Source organism: Perognathus longimembris, chromosome 3 (assembly GCF_023159225.1).
Source record: "Perognathus longimembris pacificus isolate PPM17 chromosome 3, ASM2315922v1, whole genome shotgun sequence".
Lineage (NCBI taxonomy): Eukaryota > Metazoa > Chordata > Mammalia > Rodentia > Heteromyidae > Perognathus > Perognathus longimembris.
This window is the reverse complement of record NC_063163.1, coordinates 54521715-54537674: the sequence shown is the minus strand read 5'-3', so window position 1 is coordinate 54537674 and position 15960 is coordinate 54521715. Positions and strand designations below refer to the sequence as shown.

Sequence of the window (15960 nt, the reverse complement as noted above, 5' to 3'; positions counted from 1 at the left end):
GGCTGGAATGCAGGTCAAGGGCTGTTCACCTCTGGAGACTACAGTTTGCCCCAGAAACTTCACCCTGAAGTAGCTTTGATATCTCTGACATTGGTTAATTTGGACTCTAAAGCATGTAAGATCTAATGTGAGCATGAAGTTAGATAACTGACTCATAAATATATTTTTTCCTTCTTTTTTTTTTTAGGGGAAACCAGTGAAGAAAGAGGATATTTTTGTTGCAGTAAAAACATGCAAGAAATTTCATGGTGATAGAAGTATGTTTTCAGTTATTCATTTTTACTGAGCCTTTCAAATCTAAACTACCCTTTGGTATAAAGTACAAACCAGAGCCAGGCACCAGTGGCTCACACCTGTAATCCTAGCTACTCAGGAAGCTGAGATCTGAAGATTATAGTTTGAAGCCAGACTGGGCAGAAAAGTCTCAAGACACTTATCTCTAGTTAACTAGCAAAATGCTGGGCTAGAGGTACAAATTGGTAAAGCACCTGCCACAAGCAAAAATGCTAAGCTAGAATGCAAGGCCCTAGGTTTGAGCCCTAGTAGCACCTTGCACATGCTCACAAAAATACACACTTAGGAAAGGGGATAATGACAAGTGAAATACTAAATTGAATTCAAAGTTTTTCATTAGACCCCTTCAATCACCATGACCAATTAAGAAGGACAATTTTGAATTAAAACAAGAGTGGCCAAAGCCTTGTATGTATTACTAAAAGCAGCATTTTAAAGGGGAAATGGAAAAGTTCAGCTGTATAATTTTGGAGATAATATGTAACTACTCATTCTGTAAAGCCATGTGCTAGCCTGTTGGGGTCTGGATGTAGTGTCTGAAATTGAATCTCAAGCTAACAACACCCACAAAGGAAATTTATTCAAAGCCTGGTTCTGCTTTTTATATTGATATATTGATTTCTAATATCACATTTGTGTGTGTGTGTGTGTGTGTGTGTGTGTGTGTGTATTGGTATTAGGGTTTAAACTCTGTGCTCAATGCTAACATTCTACTACTACATGAGCCACAGCTCCACTTCTAGCTTCTTGCTGGTTAATTGAGGATAAGTGTCTCGTAGACTTTCCTGCCTGAGCTGGCTTTGAACCAGCAATCTTCATATCTCAGCTTTCTGAGTAGCCAGGATTACAGGCATGAACCATAGGTGCCTGGCCATATTGGTTCTTTTAAAGGAAAATAAGTATTTGCTTGTGAGTAGATGTATTGGAATAATGGAAAAAGTCTCCTTTGAAGCAGCAACCCTTCTGCAGGAGACCCTGGCCTACAGATAAATGCTGTTTCCATTCATTTTTGGTGTCATTATAGAATTTTGTTAGGATAATGTTTTTAAAAACCCAAAATAGCCTAAATATAAATAGACATAATTTCTTCCATTTTACACCTCGTTTCAAGCAGCACTTTTCGGATATTGAAAATGAGGCAGTCTTTCACATTTTCTAATTTGGCATCTACTTTAATTTTTTTTCCTATGAAAAGACTGTCAATTGTACCAAGGGTGTGATATTTATGTAGGAGAGATTTCTAAGCCAGCTGTCATCTTTATGGATTTGGAACGATGGGGGAAATTCATTTATGTTATTTTAGGAGGTAATATGATGCATACAAATTATATTTTTAAAGAAGATACTTTCCAAATAAACAATATTATGATTTGGGTTCAGTATTGCCTAAGACAGCAGCATAAATTAAAATCTGTTATAATCAAGAGTCTTTCTCATTCTGTTTCTCTCTGTGTCTCTGTCTGTCTCTCTTCCTCTTTTTATCGATACTTGGTTTGAACTGAGGGGTTTACACTCTCTCCCAGCTTCTTTGCTCATGACTGGCACTTTCCCACTGGAGCCACACTTTCATTTCCAGCTTTTTGCTGGTTGTTTGGAACCAAGAGTCTGCTAGATTTGTCTGTCTGGACTGGGATACACAGATCTCAGCCTCCTGAGTAGCTAGGAGACAGGTGTAAGCCTCTGGCATCTGGCTCATTGGTTGAACTCACCTTTGGAATACATTTTTCAGATAGACACTGAACAGTAAAATTAGAGACTATCACTGTTGTATTTTTTTGGCCTACAGAAATAAACGTTTGCTCATCTTAATTTAGTATTTTTAAACATTGAGATAAACTTTTCAGATAAGGATGAACTGCTTTTATACTTAGATTTTGAGTCAAAGGTCTTTAAAAACTACAAACTCTTAAAAGCCTGTTAGGGACATAAAAAAACAACTTCCCAGAACTGGATACATTGATTATTTGTTGTTAATTTCAATGTAGGGTGATTGAATCATGAGACTTAATTGATATCTTAATTGGGTTTCAGTGGCCAGCCATCTTTAAACTTAGAAGTGTGTGAAAAGGTAGTCTTTAAGTTGGCAGCATTTTAAGAGCTTGGCTGGGGAGAAGAGAAGCCTGCATAGATCCTATGGTCCCCACCCCTCTTTTAGAAGTCTTATCTAATTAACTGTCCCAAAGAATGATCTAGTAATTTCATTAGTGACAAAAACAGTGCCACAATACTGGCTTTTTTCACTGCTAGTATTTTTGTTGTGTCTGATGTGTTTCTTGTATATATTTTACCATGTAATTTCATGTTAACACTTCACTCCAATGTGATTGTTAATGTTACTCACTTGATTATGTAGAAAAAACTGATGATTCACAACTGGTCTAGATCCTTAAGACTTCCTGAAGAGGGCAGGACTTGGGTTTCTGTCTCTGGAATCTGCATGTTCTTTCTTTCTACATGTTACAGCTCTGCTCACAGTTCCTTGGATATATTACAATCTTATCATTTGATAAATTGTTGTTGATCTCCAATTTATACTGATGCCCTGCTATGCTCAAAGTCAGTTTGGTCTTGGCTAAGTGCTGTAAGAGCAGGCTTTCTATTTTCATTGGCTTCTGAAGATAGGGAAAAAAAAGTGGAACTATGGAAAACACATGTATCCATGCTTAGGCTTGAAGATAAGAAGTGTAGTAAACCCAGTGCTACTCAAGAGGCTGAGATCTGAGGATCCAAGTTCAAAACCAGCCTGGACAAGAAAGGAAGTCTATGAGACTTGTGGCTCAAGTGGTAGAGTGCCAGTCTTGAGCAAAAAAGCTCAGAGACAGTGCCAAGGCCCTGAGTTCAAGCCTCAGGACCAACACACACACACAGAAGTAGAGTGCAAGCAAGGTCTTAGTGGTAGTCTTGCAAAATCCAGTGTCTGATGGCCAGGCACATCCTAGGCTGTTAAAACAAGCAACTGATCCTCAGCCTCAGAGGTTCCTCCCCCACTTCCACATTGGCTGAGTAATGTGGGGTTTGCATTCACATCTCTTGAGATTAGTTGAATTTTAGAAATGGACTTCTAGCTGTCTCCAACTCCCTTTATTCTTTTGTGTCAAGAAAGCTTTTTCTGGCTATGTGCCTTTTTGGTATGTACACCATTTCTATCCATTTTCTTATTTTATTATGGTCCGTTCTTTTTTTTGATATTCACCTCCCCTCTTCTAATCTGTCTACAGATGTTGAAATGCATGAATTGTCACATCCTCAAGTCACTATGCAAGTAAACTACTAGTAATTTTCTACTCAGAGTCAAATGCTTTGTATTGAAAGCAGACCATGACTGATTTATTTATAATGTGATCTACAATACACAATGGGTGGGAATTCAAACTACCACCCCTGCCCAAACTTATGATTGCCACAGCCAGGAGGATACACGGGTGGGTTGGGTTTTGTTGTTGTTGTTTTTCTTTCTCTTATCATGTGCCCTCTGAGGTAGAAATACTTCGAAAAAGAAAGGCTAAATGGCAATGAAGGAAAAACACTGTAAATAAGAAACTGTACTTATCTTTAAAAACCAAGGGTGGGTTGTAATGTTTCTTGTGGGCATATATTCCTACTTCATTAGTATCGATCTTCTCCCCAGATGAAGATAGACTGAGTAGCAAGGGAAAAATATGTTTAGGGTTTTCTTTCTTCTTTGCTTGCTTTCCCTTCCTCTTCCCCTTCCTCTCCCCCTTCCCCTTCCCCCTTCCCCCTTCCCCTTCTCCTTCCCCTTCCCCCTTCCCTTCCCCTTCCCTTCCCCTTCTCCTTCCCTTCCCTTCCCCTTCTCCTTCCCCTTCCCTTCCCCCCTTCCTTCTTTCCCCTTCCCTTCTTCCTCTCCCCTTCCCCTTCTCCTTCCTTTCCCTTCCCCCCTTTCCCTTTTCCCCTCCCCTTCCCTTCCCCTTTCCCCTCCCTTTCCCTTCATTCCCCTCCCCCTCCCCTTCCCTTCCCTCTTCTCCCCTCTTGTCCCCTCCCCTCTTTTCCCCTTCCCTTCTTTTATGTGGCCATCCTAGGGTTTAGACTCAAGGCTTCATACTTGCTCGGCTTGCTTGCTGAGTTGGTATTCTATCATTTGAACTGTACTTCCAGCCCAGCTTTTTGCAGACTTTCTACCTGGGCTGGCTTTGAACCTCAACTCTCTGGCTCTCAGCCTCCTGATTAGCTAGACTTGCAGGTATGATCCATTGATATCCGACTTGAATTTATTTTATTACTATTCTCATTGACAAAAAAATCAAGTTCTAAATCTTTTAAAATATTTTAAATATTGTCTTTTTACCCTATATTATGAAACATTGTATAATAGAATTTGCCTGGATTTTGATAGAAAAGCAATAGAACATTCTTAGAACAGGTAAATAATACATTTTAGTGTTTGGTTCCAGTAAGCAAGTATGTTAAGTTGGGCCTAGCCTTTAAGATTACAGAGCATCAAGGAAATGATCTCTGGAATTTTACGATGCAGCTTGAGTAGTTGCGTGTGTGTGTGTGTGTGTGTGTGTGTGTGTGTGTGTGTGTGTGTGTGTGTGATATACCAGTACTGGGGCTTGAACTTCGGACCTTATACTCTCATTTGAAGTTCTTCCACTCAGAGCTGTTATTCTCCCATTTGAACTACACCTCCACTTCTGGCTCTTTGCTGGTTAATTGGAGATAAAACTCTGCTAGATTTGTCTGCCTGAGCTGGCTTTGAACCCAGATCCGCATATCTCAGCCTCCTGAAGAGCTAGGGTTACAGACATGTGCCTTGGGCACCCAGTGAGCAGTTGCTTTTGTTTTATAGCTTTTTCGTGATGTGCGATATCATGAAACATTAAGCATTTTCTGACTTGGTATGTTGTGTGGTACAGTTCAGGTTCATATATATCTCGTGCTACCTGGCAGCCACTGTTTCTGTGTGTCTTTCATCATTTGTGTGAGTCCATCTTCGCCAGCCTTCCTTCACTTGAAGAGGTTAAGTTGAGATCAACTCAGCCTTTAGTTCTGTTTTCCTTAGCTTTCTGAGCTCTTCAAAAAAAACTCCTCATTCCTTCAGGATATAAAAAAAGAAAACCTATTTGGTATCTTTACCGCTGTGATCTTGTCTACAAGAGGCATCTCAGAACAAATTTATTATAAGGAGTGTTTAGTAGCTGTTGTTCTTTTTGATTAAAAAAAAAGAGGCTGCAATCTGCTTGTTTTAAAAGGTGAGGCCTGCATAAAATACAGCCAGATGGATTCAGAGGAGGTGATTAGATTAATAACTAAAGAGCCTACGGGAATCAGGTGTTCCCTGGCTCAGTTCTTTCTCAGGCTACTGAATGGCTGATGAAGTTTCAATTTGCCCCAAAATGTTGCTGTTTTCTATCAGCCGGGGGACGCTTTTCAGTCTTAGGCTACACCTCAGCCTTACACATGAGGAAATGGCACACTCCTGTGTTTGCCATGCTCTCTTGAGACAAGATTCATAATCAGGGTTTCTCTTTTGTGATCAGTGACTCTCACACAAAGACAAAAGGTCCATTTGCTAATCAAAAATGCCAACTCCTGAAAAATCAAAGCAATCATTCCCCTTACTGGTATAGCAGGTGCACATATGTTTGATTGAACACTTACAAAAATATTCCAGCGTCAAGTTCATTTTCATTCCGAATGGGAGACACTTTTGCAAGTAAATTCACAGATAGTAAAAATATGTCATTCTCTACCTTGCAACAAGACACTCCTCTTTAGTCTAGAATGCTGTGAGGAAGACTTACACTGTGCAGCTGGGATTTCTTTGATAGTAAAATTTATACCTTGCTCCAATGTTAAGACACCCTACAGCAAACTTTCTTGAAGGAGGTTTTCACCATTATTTTATGTGAAGAAAGTATGCCTCTATTGACACAAGAAAATATATCATATAATTATCTTGGAGTATTTTTTAAGGTTTAGTATCTTTAGGAATTCACAGCTTCAGCACTATACAAAAAAAGTGGATTAGCAGGTGCTGGCAACTCACCCTTAATGCCAGCTACTCGTGAGATTGTGATCTAAGGATCCTGATTTGAAGTCAGCCCCAGTAGGAAAGTTCTTGAGACTCTTATCTCCAAGTTACCACTAAAAGGCCAAAAGTGGAGCTTTGGCTCAAGTAGTAGAGTGCCACCCTTGAGCACAAAAGCCAAGTGAGAGTGTGAGGCCCTTAGTTCAAGTTCAAAAAATAATTTTTACAACTGAGAGATATGATAAAAGCATGAGACAGAAATGTACACCTTGTCTGTACCATACTGCATATTCCATCCTGAGAAGTATTTCTGTTTTTAAAGGTGGGTGCCAGTGGTGCACACCTACCTATAAATCCTAGCTACTCAAGAGAACTGATATCTGTGAGTATTGCGGATTGAGGCCAGCTGAGGCAGGGAAGTCTGGGAGAATCCTATCTCCAAATAACCACCCAAAACCTGGAAATAGAGGCTGTAGTTCAAGTGTTAGAGTGCTAGCCTTGAGCCAAAACACTCAGGGACAGTGCCAGACCTGAGTTCAAATCCCAGGATTCACACCCACATCCCCCACACCCCTAAAGTGCTTCTATTTCTGCATCTGCCCCAAATGCAGTTTAAAACTTTATGTGTTGGTTACGTGAAATAAGTAGTTGGGAAAAGAGAAAAATTCATTAAACTTTGCTCACACACAACCATATAGGCGGACTAGAAAAATTGCAGTATGGATGTAAACAGAGTTATGACCAGAAAGAAGATATGCTCGACTGAGGGATGTTGTAAATGCTCCTAGGAGAGCTTGAGTACTGTGCTGTCAGCAAGCAGTTCTCAGGTGGAAAACAAGCCCTGCCTTGGCACACGTGAGGGGAACAGGCAGTCATGTTTTGTTTGTTACTGTGCCTGTGATTGTCACCTTGTCATTTTCCCAGTACCCATTGTAAAGCAAACTTGGGAGGAAGAGGCTCCTCTCATTGAGTACTACAGTGACTACGCAGAAAGCTCCATCCCTACTGTGGATCTGGGAGTTCCGAATACTGATAGAGGTGAGTCTGTAATTCGCTCTTCTCCCCTTATTAAAACATCCTCTTTCTGTAAATACAGTTAGCTAGGATACAAATGAAATAGTTCCCAAGTACATTCCTATCTGTCTCATGTCTGCTTTTTTTCTTCTTCCTGCACAGAGACAGACAGCTTAGGGACTTTGTGGGTAATCAAGGATTGTATTTGTATTTGTTAGCAGGCCATGTTGCTGTGATTGAGCATGACATTTGCCATAGGTTCTCTGTATCTTTGTAGTTCTTTGTGGCTGTTAACGAGATGTGCCAAGTTAATTTGTCATCTTGCCACACAAAGCTTGCCTCCTAAGACTTATGGTCAGTTCATACTTCATACCTCTGAGTGGCATATACATTGTGTAGGCGTAGAGTAAGTGATATCATATGGGATAATACCTTGATGAGTACATTGTTGGAAGCACACTTTGTTTTCTTTTCTGATGGGAGGTTTGCTAATTTAAAGTGTGTGTGTGTGTGTGTTGTGTGTGTGTGTCTGTGTGTGTAGTACTGGGTTTTGAATGCACGCTATATAGGCATCCTACTATTTAAACCACTCTACCACTCTGTCTTCATGCATTGGTTATGTTAAAGATAAGATTTCAGTTAATGCCCAGACCTGCCTGGACTGTGATCCTCTTATTTTGCTTCTCTTTGTCATTAGGCTGTCATGCATACATTATGTCTAGCCATTGGTTCAGATGGAGACTCATGTACTTCTATTTCTTTTTTTTTTGCCAGTCCTGGGGCTTGAACTTAGGGCCTGAGCACTGTCCCTGGCTTTTGTTTGTTTGTTTGTTTGTTTGCTCAAGGCTAGTACTTTGTCACTTGAGCTACAGTGCCACTTCTGGCTTTTTCTATACATGTGGTGCTGAGGAATCGAACCCAGGGCTTCATACATATGGGGCAAGCACTTTGACCACCAGGCTATATTCCCAGCCTTCATGTACTTCTATTTCTGATCTCTACCTTTCAAGTATATGAGATTACAGCGTCTGCCCCTTTCTCTTGCTTGAAACATTTTAAATTGAAAAGAGTGAAAGTAGAAACTTGGCTAGCCTTGTTATCAGATGCTCTTTCCTTGTCTTAATGTTTACCCAGTGTTCCCACCACACATTTTTTTTAGTTTTGTTTTCAATTTTTTGTGCACTATTCGATTAGAAAAGGAGTAAACTTATGATCTTGCTCTGTAGAACAGTTTATCTTGATTGTTTTATGTTAGCATCTTCCTAATGCCCTGAATAATGACTACAAGGTAGACCAGGAGGAAGCATTCCTGCAGTTTGTAGTTCTTTTGACAAGGTTCTGTCTGTTACTGTTTGTTTTCAAGAAGCTGTTTTAGATTGACTTTTCTTCTTTGTTAACCTTACTTTATAAAACATCAGTTTAGATTGATATTTGTAATCACTTATCCATTCATGCATTCCTGAGTGATTTCTTCATTTATTTCTAGTGTGGCCTTATTCTTATATTTGTTTTATTTTTTATACCTAAAGAGATGTGTAAGTATGAAGTAGGTGAGTAATTAGAAATGTCATAAAATTACTCAATAAGTTAAAAAGACATACCATAACAATTACGTTAATAATATATTAATATATTAACATAAGAACGTGTAATATTAAATCCAGTGGTTTAATACTAATTAATACAAGGAATTATGAGTGTGGATTCTTTAGGCCACCTAACATGTATGAGAAATAGGGCATATTCCTGTCTATCAACTTGAATATCCTTCCCCTGCGCTTTAATCTTATTTTGACCCCAGCTTTTACTATTAAAGCCTCGGAACTTATCTGTTGGCATTGGAAAGACTTGCTCTGCTTTATTCAGCACTGTATCTGTATGATTTGTACACTAGTAAGTACTTACCACAGAATGAGGCTGTCACCGTCCAGTTTTACCCTTATTGCTTCCCCAGGTTCTCACAGTCCTTTCAGAATAATGTCTGGGAAGAAAAGAGGCCCAGCTCTGTGAATTGCTATGACATCTAACAACTTTTATCATTCTACGTGGAAGATAATTCTGTGTCAACCTCAAATTCAGATTGTTGGCAGTTCCATATAATCTCTCCCCCACATTCAGGTGGGAAATAGATAGACTTCAGGATCTCTAAAGTTTATGTCAATGCTTCACAATGCTTATGGTAACCAGAGATGACAAGAAACCAGAGATGACAACTTTTCTACCTTCTAGGGAAAGTTACATGTTGATGCTCAAGCTCTATTCTTCTACCGCTTTTAAATAAAAACAATTTATAACGAGTTATCTTTATTTTAGAGCAGAAAATACATTGTTTAAGTTTGTGTCTTACCTTTCTTAGGTCATTGTGGAAAAACATTTGCCATTTTGGAAAGATTTTTGAATAATAGTCATGACAAAGTGGCATGGCTAGTCATTGTGGATGATGATACTTTAATAAGGTAAGGAATCATTCTCATTCTTTGTGGTTTTACATTCTGCATATATTTATATTTGAAAGCTAGGATAAGTACTTGTGCTTCTGGCCAAGATGAAGTAAGTAACAGTGACAAGGCTTACTGTTTCCTCTGAAACATCTCTCTAAAAGGACATGACACATGAGACTAAAGGTTTTAAGGCACTGGACATCTGGCCACATGAAGTAAATGGTTTCCCTGGCTGAGTGCCTTAAGAGAGGTGTCCCATTGCTTAAGGGGAGGCAGCATGTGGAACCCTGAGAGGATGAAGTCTCCAGATGAGTCTCCCGGTGCCAAGGTTGATAGTTTGCAGGGAAGGACAGAGTTCCAGAAAGAATACCATAGAGATCTTCAGAGGATTTTTCCTAAATTCAGTAGAGTGTTCATCAACAAGTCTGTGTGAGTAAGGTACTCAAGAATGGAAAGGAACTGATTCGAGGGAAGGGTGGTAAACCCTCAGATGGGGCTGGGTATGGTCCCTGTCCCCACCAACTAGGATAGAAAGCCTGTGTTTCACCGAGTATTGGGTAAACTATGTGTAGCAGCAGGTCTTGCCTCAATGGTAAACAGCCCTAGACTAAACATTGGCTCTAGATCTACTAAACTAATCTGAAAAGCAGGACCTCCCAAATGTCAAACTGCTTGCAAGGAACTAGCTTCTATCAGTGAACACATAGCAAGGTTTATAGAAATTTTAAAAAATACGGCAGCCAGTAAAGTTCACAATGTCATCTATCCAGTTCACAGTTAACAGAACGCACAGCAACAGAAAAATAACGTTGAAAAAAATCAGTTGACTGAAATCATTCCCCAATTAATATAGTACTCGAATTCGTAGTTATTAAGCTGTTAATATTAGTTTTTATAACTGTGGGAGGTATAAATAAGTCTGAAATAATCTAGTCTTTCATCTTCTAGAGATGAACACTACATTTCCTGAATCGAAGCACCAGTGGCTCATGTCTATAATCTTAGCTACTTAGGAGGCTGAAATCTGAAGATCAGAGTTCAAAGCCAGTTTGAGCGGGAAAGTCCCTAAGACTCTTATCTTCAATTAACCACCAAAAAACCAGAAGTGGAGCTGTGGAACAAGTATTAGACTGCCAGTCGTCAACCCAAAAAGCTAAAAGACATCACCCAGGCCCTGAGTTCAAGCCCCAGTACTGGCACACATAAAAAAGGAGAATCAAATAATTTTGGATACCGATCTAAATCAAATGAGTAAGGACAAATGTATTATCAAGGATGGGGAAGAAACAGAGGAATGAGCTCAATGTGTATTTCAAGTGAAAATATAATCACACTGAAAGAAAAAAAATAGAACAGAAAGAACGCAAGTGATTTTTGAAGCTAGTACTTAAATATATATTGTCAGTCAGGACTTAGGAGAAGGGAGTAACTTCAAACAAATCCTGGTTTTGGAAGTAGTGTGGGTGAAGCAGTTCCGAATTATTTTAGGTATGTCGTAGGATTGAATAAATGTTAATCCTTTGGGGAACAAAACCTAGTGCCATGGGAAGGAAACCTGGGTAATGGATGAGTTCATGGTTAAAAAGTAAGATAAATAAATAGAGAGACGGGTGGGCTCTTGCTTGGAGAATAATGAATTGTTAGTCATTAATAAGTGAACAGGGAGTGAGGAAAATGCGAAGACCATTACTTAGTATCTACCAAAGATTGATTCAGGCAAGGATCATTAATATTTGCTAAAGTAGAGATCTGTTTTGAGAAGGACTGGCTGATTTGCATATGTTAAAATACCTGTTCAGAGACTTAGCAATAGCAGGGGAGATGTTGCTACTGACTAGTGTAGAAAACAGCCTAATATCTCTGTGTGTGCATGCCCCAGTGTAGGTGCTTAAATTCAAGGCCTGAGCTCCATTGTCCCTTAGATTTTCCCCTCAAGGCTGGTACTCTACCACATAAGCCACATCTGTACTCCCAGATTTTTGCTGGTTAAATGGAGATCAGAGTCTCTTAGATTTGTTTGTCCAGGCCAGTTTCAAATCCAGATAGGAGTTTTGTTGTCCTATTGTAGTTTTCCTGTTATCTTGACCTTATTTTCAAATAAAAGTGAAAAAGTAAATTGTAAGGTAGGTAAGAGGGAGACACATGGATTCTTGTGCCACTGTGCACACCTGCTGGCACTGCTCAGCATCACCAGCATGGTCTGGCACTCAAGGGAAGAGCTCCATGTTTCTGTCTCAGAATTGCCTGAAATGGGAACAGATTGTGAAATGAAATTCTTTTCCTGGATCAGTATCCAAATCTCCATAGACAGAAATGGAGATCTGTCTGCTTTAGGCACATTTGTAGCAAATATGAGGCATGTGATAATGATCAGACTCCATTTGTGGTCCTTTGAAATGATACAGTGAATAAGGAAAAGGATCCCAGATGCCATGGTAAAATCCCAGTTATCTGAGCATTAAAAATGAAAGGCTCTAGGCTGAGGTGGCAATTTTTACAATACACCAAGGGATAGACATGCTGTGAATTCTCTTTCTTTTTATCAAGTGCAGAAGTAGGCATAAATTTGTTCTAGAAAGTTGCAGATTTGTTTTTTTATTTTTTTTTAAATTTTTATTATCAAACTGATGTACAGAGAGATTACAGTTTCATACGTTAGGCATTGGATACATTTCTTGTGCTGTTTGTTACCTCGTCCCTCATTCCCCCCTCCCCATCCCCCTTTCTCTTTCCCCCCCATGAGTTGTTCAGTTCATTTACACCAAACAGTTTTGCAAGTATTGCTTTTGTAGTTGTTTGTCCTTTTTTACCCTGTGTCTCTCCATTTTGGTATTCCCTTTCAGTATCCTAGTTCTAATACCAGTATACACGGTTTCCAATATACTCATATAAGATACAGAGATAGTGTAGGTACAACCACAGGAAGGGGATACAAGAAGATCATCACTAATAGAAGCTACAGTTATACATAGCATGTTGAAAGTAGTTACAACAGTGATATAACAATTGTTTCCATAACATGGAGTTCATTTCACTTAGCATCATCTTATGTGTTCATTAGAATCACAAGAGCCCAAAGTTGCAGATTTGTACAAAGCCTTTAATAAACCAAAGGTTGCAATTTCCTCAGATCCTTAGATCTCAGCCTCCTGAGTGGCTCAGATTGCAGGTGTGAGCTTCAAGCACCGGGAGAAAAATGTTTTTGCAAGATCACTGATAGACTGTCTTGAGGAAAAGGAAGACTTGATGATATGTGACTTACAAACCTCTAGGCTAGGAGAAACAGGCTGTATTTTTCTTTCGTTCTTTTCTTCTAGGTTGGTCTCAATCTCTTGATTCTATTGCCTTATCCTTCCAAGTGCTGAGATTGTAGGAAGGTGCTACCACAATCAGGAATTTCTAAATAGTATAAGTTTTTCCAGGGAGAAAAAAAAACCACTTGCTTTTCTTAACATGAAATTTTGTGTGCTTTACAAAGTTTATTTTAGAGTAAGTTTCCAGGTATTTTTTTTCTATTGATGGAACTGAGGTTTGAACTCAAGGCATCCTATTTTTTTAGACATGCCTCCAGTCTGGTTTTTTTGCTTGTTATTTTGTAAGTGGAGTCTAGTGATTTTTTTCTGACTGCTCTGTCCTGGAACCTCAATCCTCTACATCTCAGCCTTACATCTCAGCCTTCCGAGTAGCTAGGATGATTGGTGTGAGCCATCAGTGCCCAGCTCCCATGAAATCTTTATTTCTTCCTTAAAGCAGCTGTGTTTACAAGCATTGCTCTGGCCAGTCCCTGAGTATTCTCACTGCCCTTTGTAAATTGGTTATTGTTGACATATCACAAAAATGGATAAGGCCCAGCACGTATTCAGAATGATGCACTAGTAGGCTAAAAGCTTATTTGTTGGGTGTGATAATGTACTCCTGTAATTTCAGCCCTCAGGAAACTGGTCAGATGGATCATAAAGTTGAGATTAACCTTGGACTAGAAAGTGTGATGTTTCAAAAGGCCAAAAATTAAAAACCAAAAGACATTCATGCCCAGGGGTAGCCTTGTTGAATAAATGTCAGCAGAATTATACATCATAATCAGAAGATTTTTCAGGAAGTCCTCACTGTTCAAATTCCCTTTTGAGACATGGACCCCTCCGAATTCATTTGTACCTCAAAAAGCACTGGTGGCTCAACCTCTAATCGTAGGCTCTCAGGAGGCTGAGATCTAAGGATCATGATTGGAAACCAGCCCAAATCTGTGACACTCTTATCTCTGATTAACTAGCAAAAAGCCAGAAGTGGAGGTGTGGCTCAAGTGGTAGGGCTTCAGCTTTGAGCAGAAAAAGCCAGAGTGAAAGCTCAAGGCCCTGAGGTCAAGCCTCAATACTGGCACAGAAACAATACCACCGAACACCTCCTTTTGTGGCCAACAAGAGTTAAAAACCACCACAAAACTCATCTGAAAAGACGTGTGCAGTGGTCCTTGCTGGCTTAGAAACAGGACTGGTCGTGGTGAGTTGGATGACCCTCTGGGTTCCCTCGTCAGTCACCAGCCACCCTTCTCCCAGAAGCTCAGCAGCCATTCCTGGCCAGGCTAGGTTCCAACTGGAAGTAAGCCCCTAGTTTCTCCATTTCTGTCCTGCTGCTAGTAATGAGTGGTGTTCCTACATGTTTTTGGTCTCTTGAAACCTGTTTTTTTTCAGTAAGCCACTTGACTCTCAGTAGTAAGTGATTTCAGTGTAGTTCTATGCCTTGTACCCAGTGGGTTGTCACACCAGGAGATATTTATGCTGAAATCAGACTTGAATGCAGTAATTATTCATTATGTTCTCTTTGGCATTGCAGCATCTCCAGGCTCCGGCACCTGCTTAGCTGCTACGATTCCAGTGAGCCTGTGTTCCTGGGAGAGCGGTACGGCTATGGCCTGGGCACCGGCGGCTACAGCTATGTCACAGGAGGAGGAGGGTGAGCATCATCCTCTTGCAGTGTTAAGGGGCCATGGCTCCACAACCCCCAGACAGGCTCAAGCCCCTTTAGAGGATGGAGCATTTGCATACAGTTCCTTCACACCCTCCCAGAAACTTAGATCATCTCTGAGTTCCATATAACAGTGTCAGTACTATGGAAATGATTTTTCTATTGTATCATTTGGACATAATGATAAGAAAAAAAGAGTCAGTGACAAGTTTGGTTCATGTTTTGTTCTGTGGTTAGTTGGTTCCCCACTGTGGAGCCACAAAACCACAGACTGTTTTGTGAAAATTCCCTTTCTCTGAGGCAGAGCCGGGGCGAAAGCCCTGGAATCTGCTCCTACTTAGGAGTGAGAGTTCTTCCAGTGGTAGCCACTTTCTGTAATAGGAAAGTGTACATTATGTTTGAGAGACAGGGAAAGAACCTATATGTTATATTTTACTCTTAGAAGAGATAATATGAAATGAATATGAAAGTACTGACAGAAATTTCCCTGTAATAATCTCTGTGTCTAGGCAGCCAACTAGTTTTGTCACCTGTCTGTCTGTCATCTACCTAATTAGTTTTTGTGATGATACTAGGGCTTGAGCTAAGGGCCTCTTTTCTCGCTCAACCTTTTCGCACATGCCTAGAACTCTCCACTTGACCTGGGCATTAGTCTGGCTTTTTGCTAGTTCATTGGAAATGGATTTGCTGATTTTGCTATCTGGGCTGGCTTCAAACTTCAGTCCTCTAGGTCTCAACCTTCAAGATAGCTAGGTTTACAGGTGTGAAGTATGAGTCCCCAATGCCAGGCTTCTGATAATCCTTTTTTTTTTTTTTGCCAGTCCTGGGGCTTGAACTCAGGGCCTGAGCATTGTTCCTGGCTTCCTTTTGCTCAGGGCTAGCACTCTACCACTTGAGCCATGCGCCACTTCCCGTTTTTTTCTGTTTATGTGGTGCTGAGAATCGAACCCAGGGCTTCATGCATGCTAGGCAAGCACTCTACCACTAAGCCACATTCCAAGCCCTGATAATCCTTTTTTTTTTTTTTTAAGTATAGCTTAGGATTTTTATTGAAACAGGATGCCAGAGGCTCACACCTGTGATCCTAGCTACTCAAGAGGCTGAGACCTGAGGATCACAGTTCAAAGCCAGCCCAGACAGAAAAAGTCCCTAAGACTATTCTCTCCAATTAACCAGTAAGAAGTCAGAAGTAGAGCTGTGGCTTAAGTGATAGAGTGTCAGCCTTGAGTACAAAAGCTAAAGGATAATACCCAAGCCCTG

The 15960-nt window shown here is 40.2% G+C and overlaps 1 protein-coding gene across 3 annotated transcripts in view; it reads left to right on the top strand.

The window, feature by feature from the left end:
* B3glct (beta 3-glucosyltransferase) overlaps positions 1–15960 on the top strand; it is a 106211-nt gene that overhangs the window by 68313 nt on the left and 21938 nt on the right. For all 3 annotated transcript variants that reach the window (XM_048341553.1, XM_048341554.1, XM_048341555.1), the window contains exons 10-13: positions 188–257; positions 7208–7321; positions 9654–9753; positions 14569–14688. In XM_048341553.1, coding sequence (XP_048197510.1) covers positions 188–257; positions 7208–7321; positions 9654–9753; positions 14569–14688 — 404 coding nt within the window. The remainder of the gene's footprint in view (positions 1–187; positions 258–7207; positions 7322–9653; positions 9754–14568; positions 14689–15960) is intronic.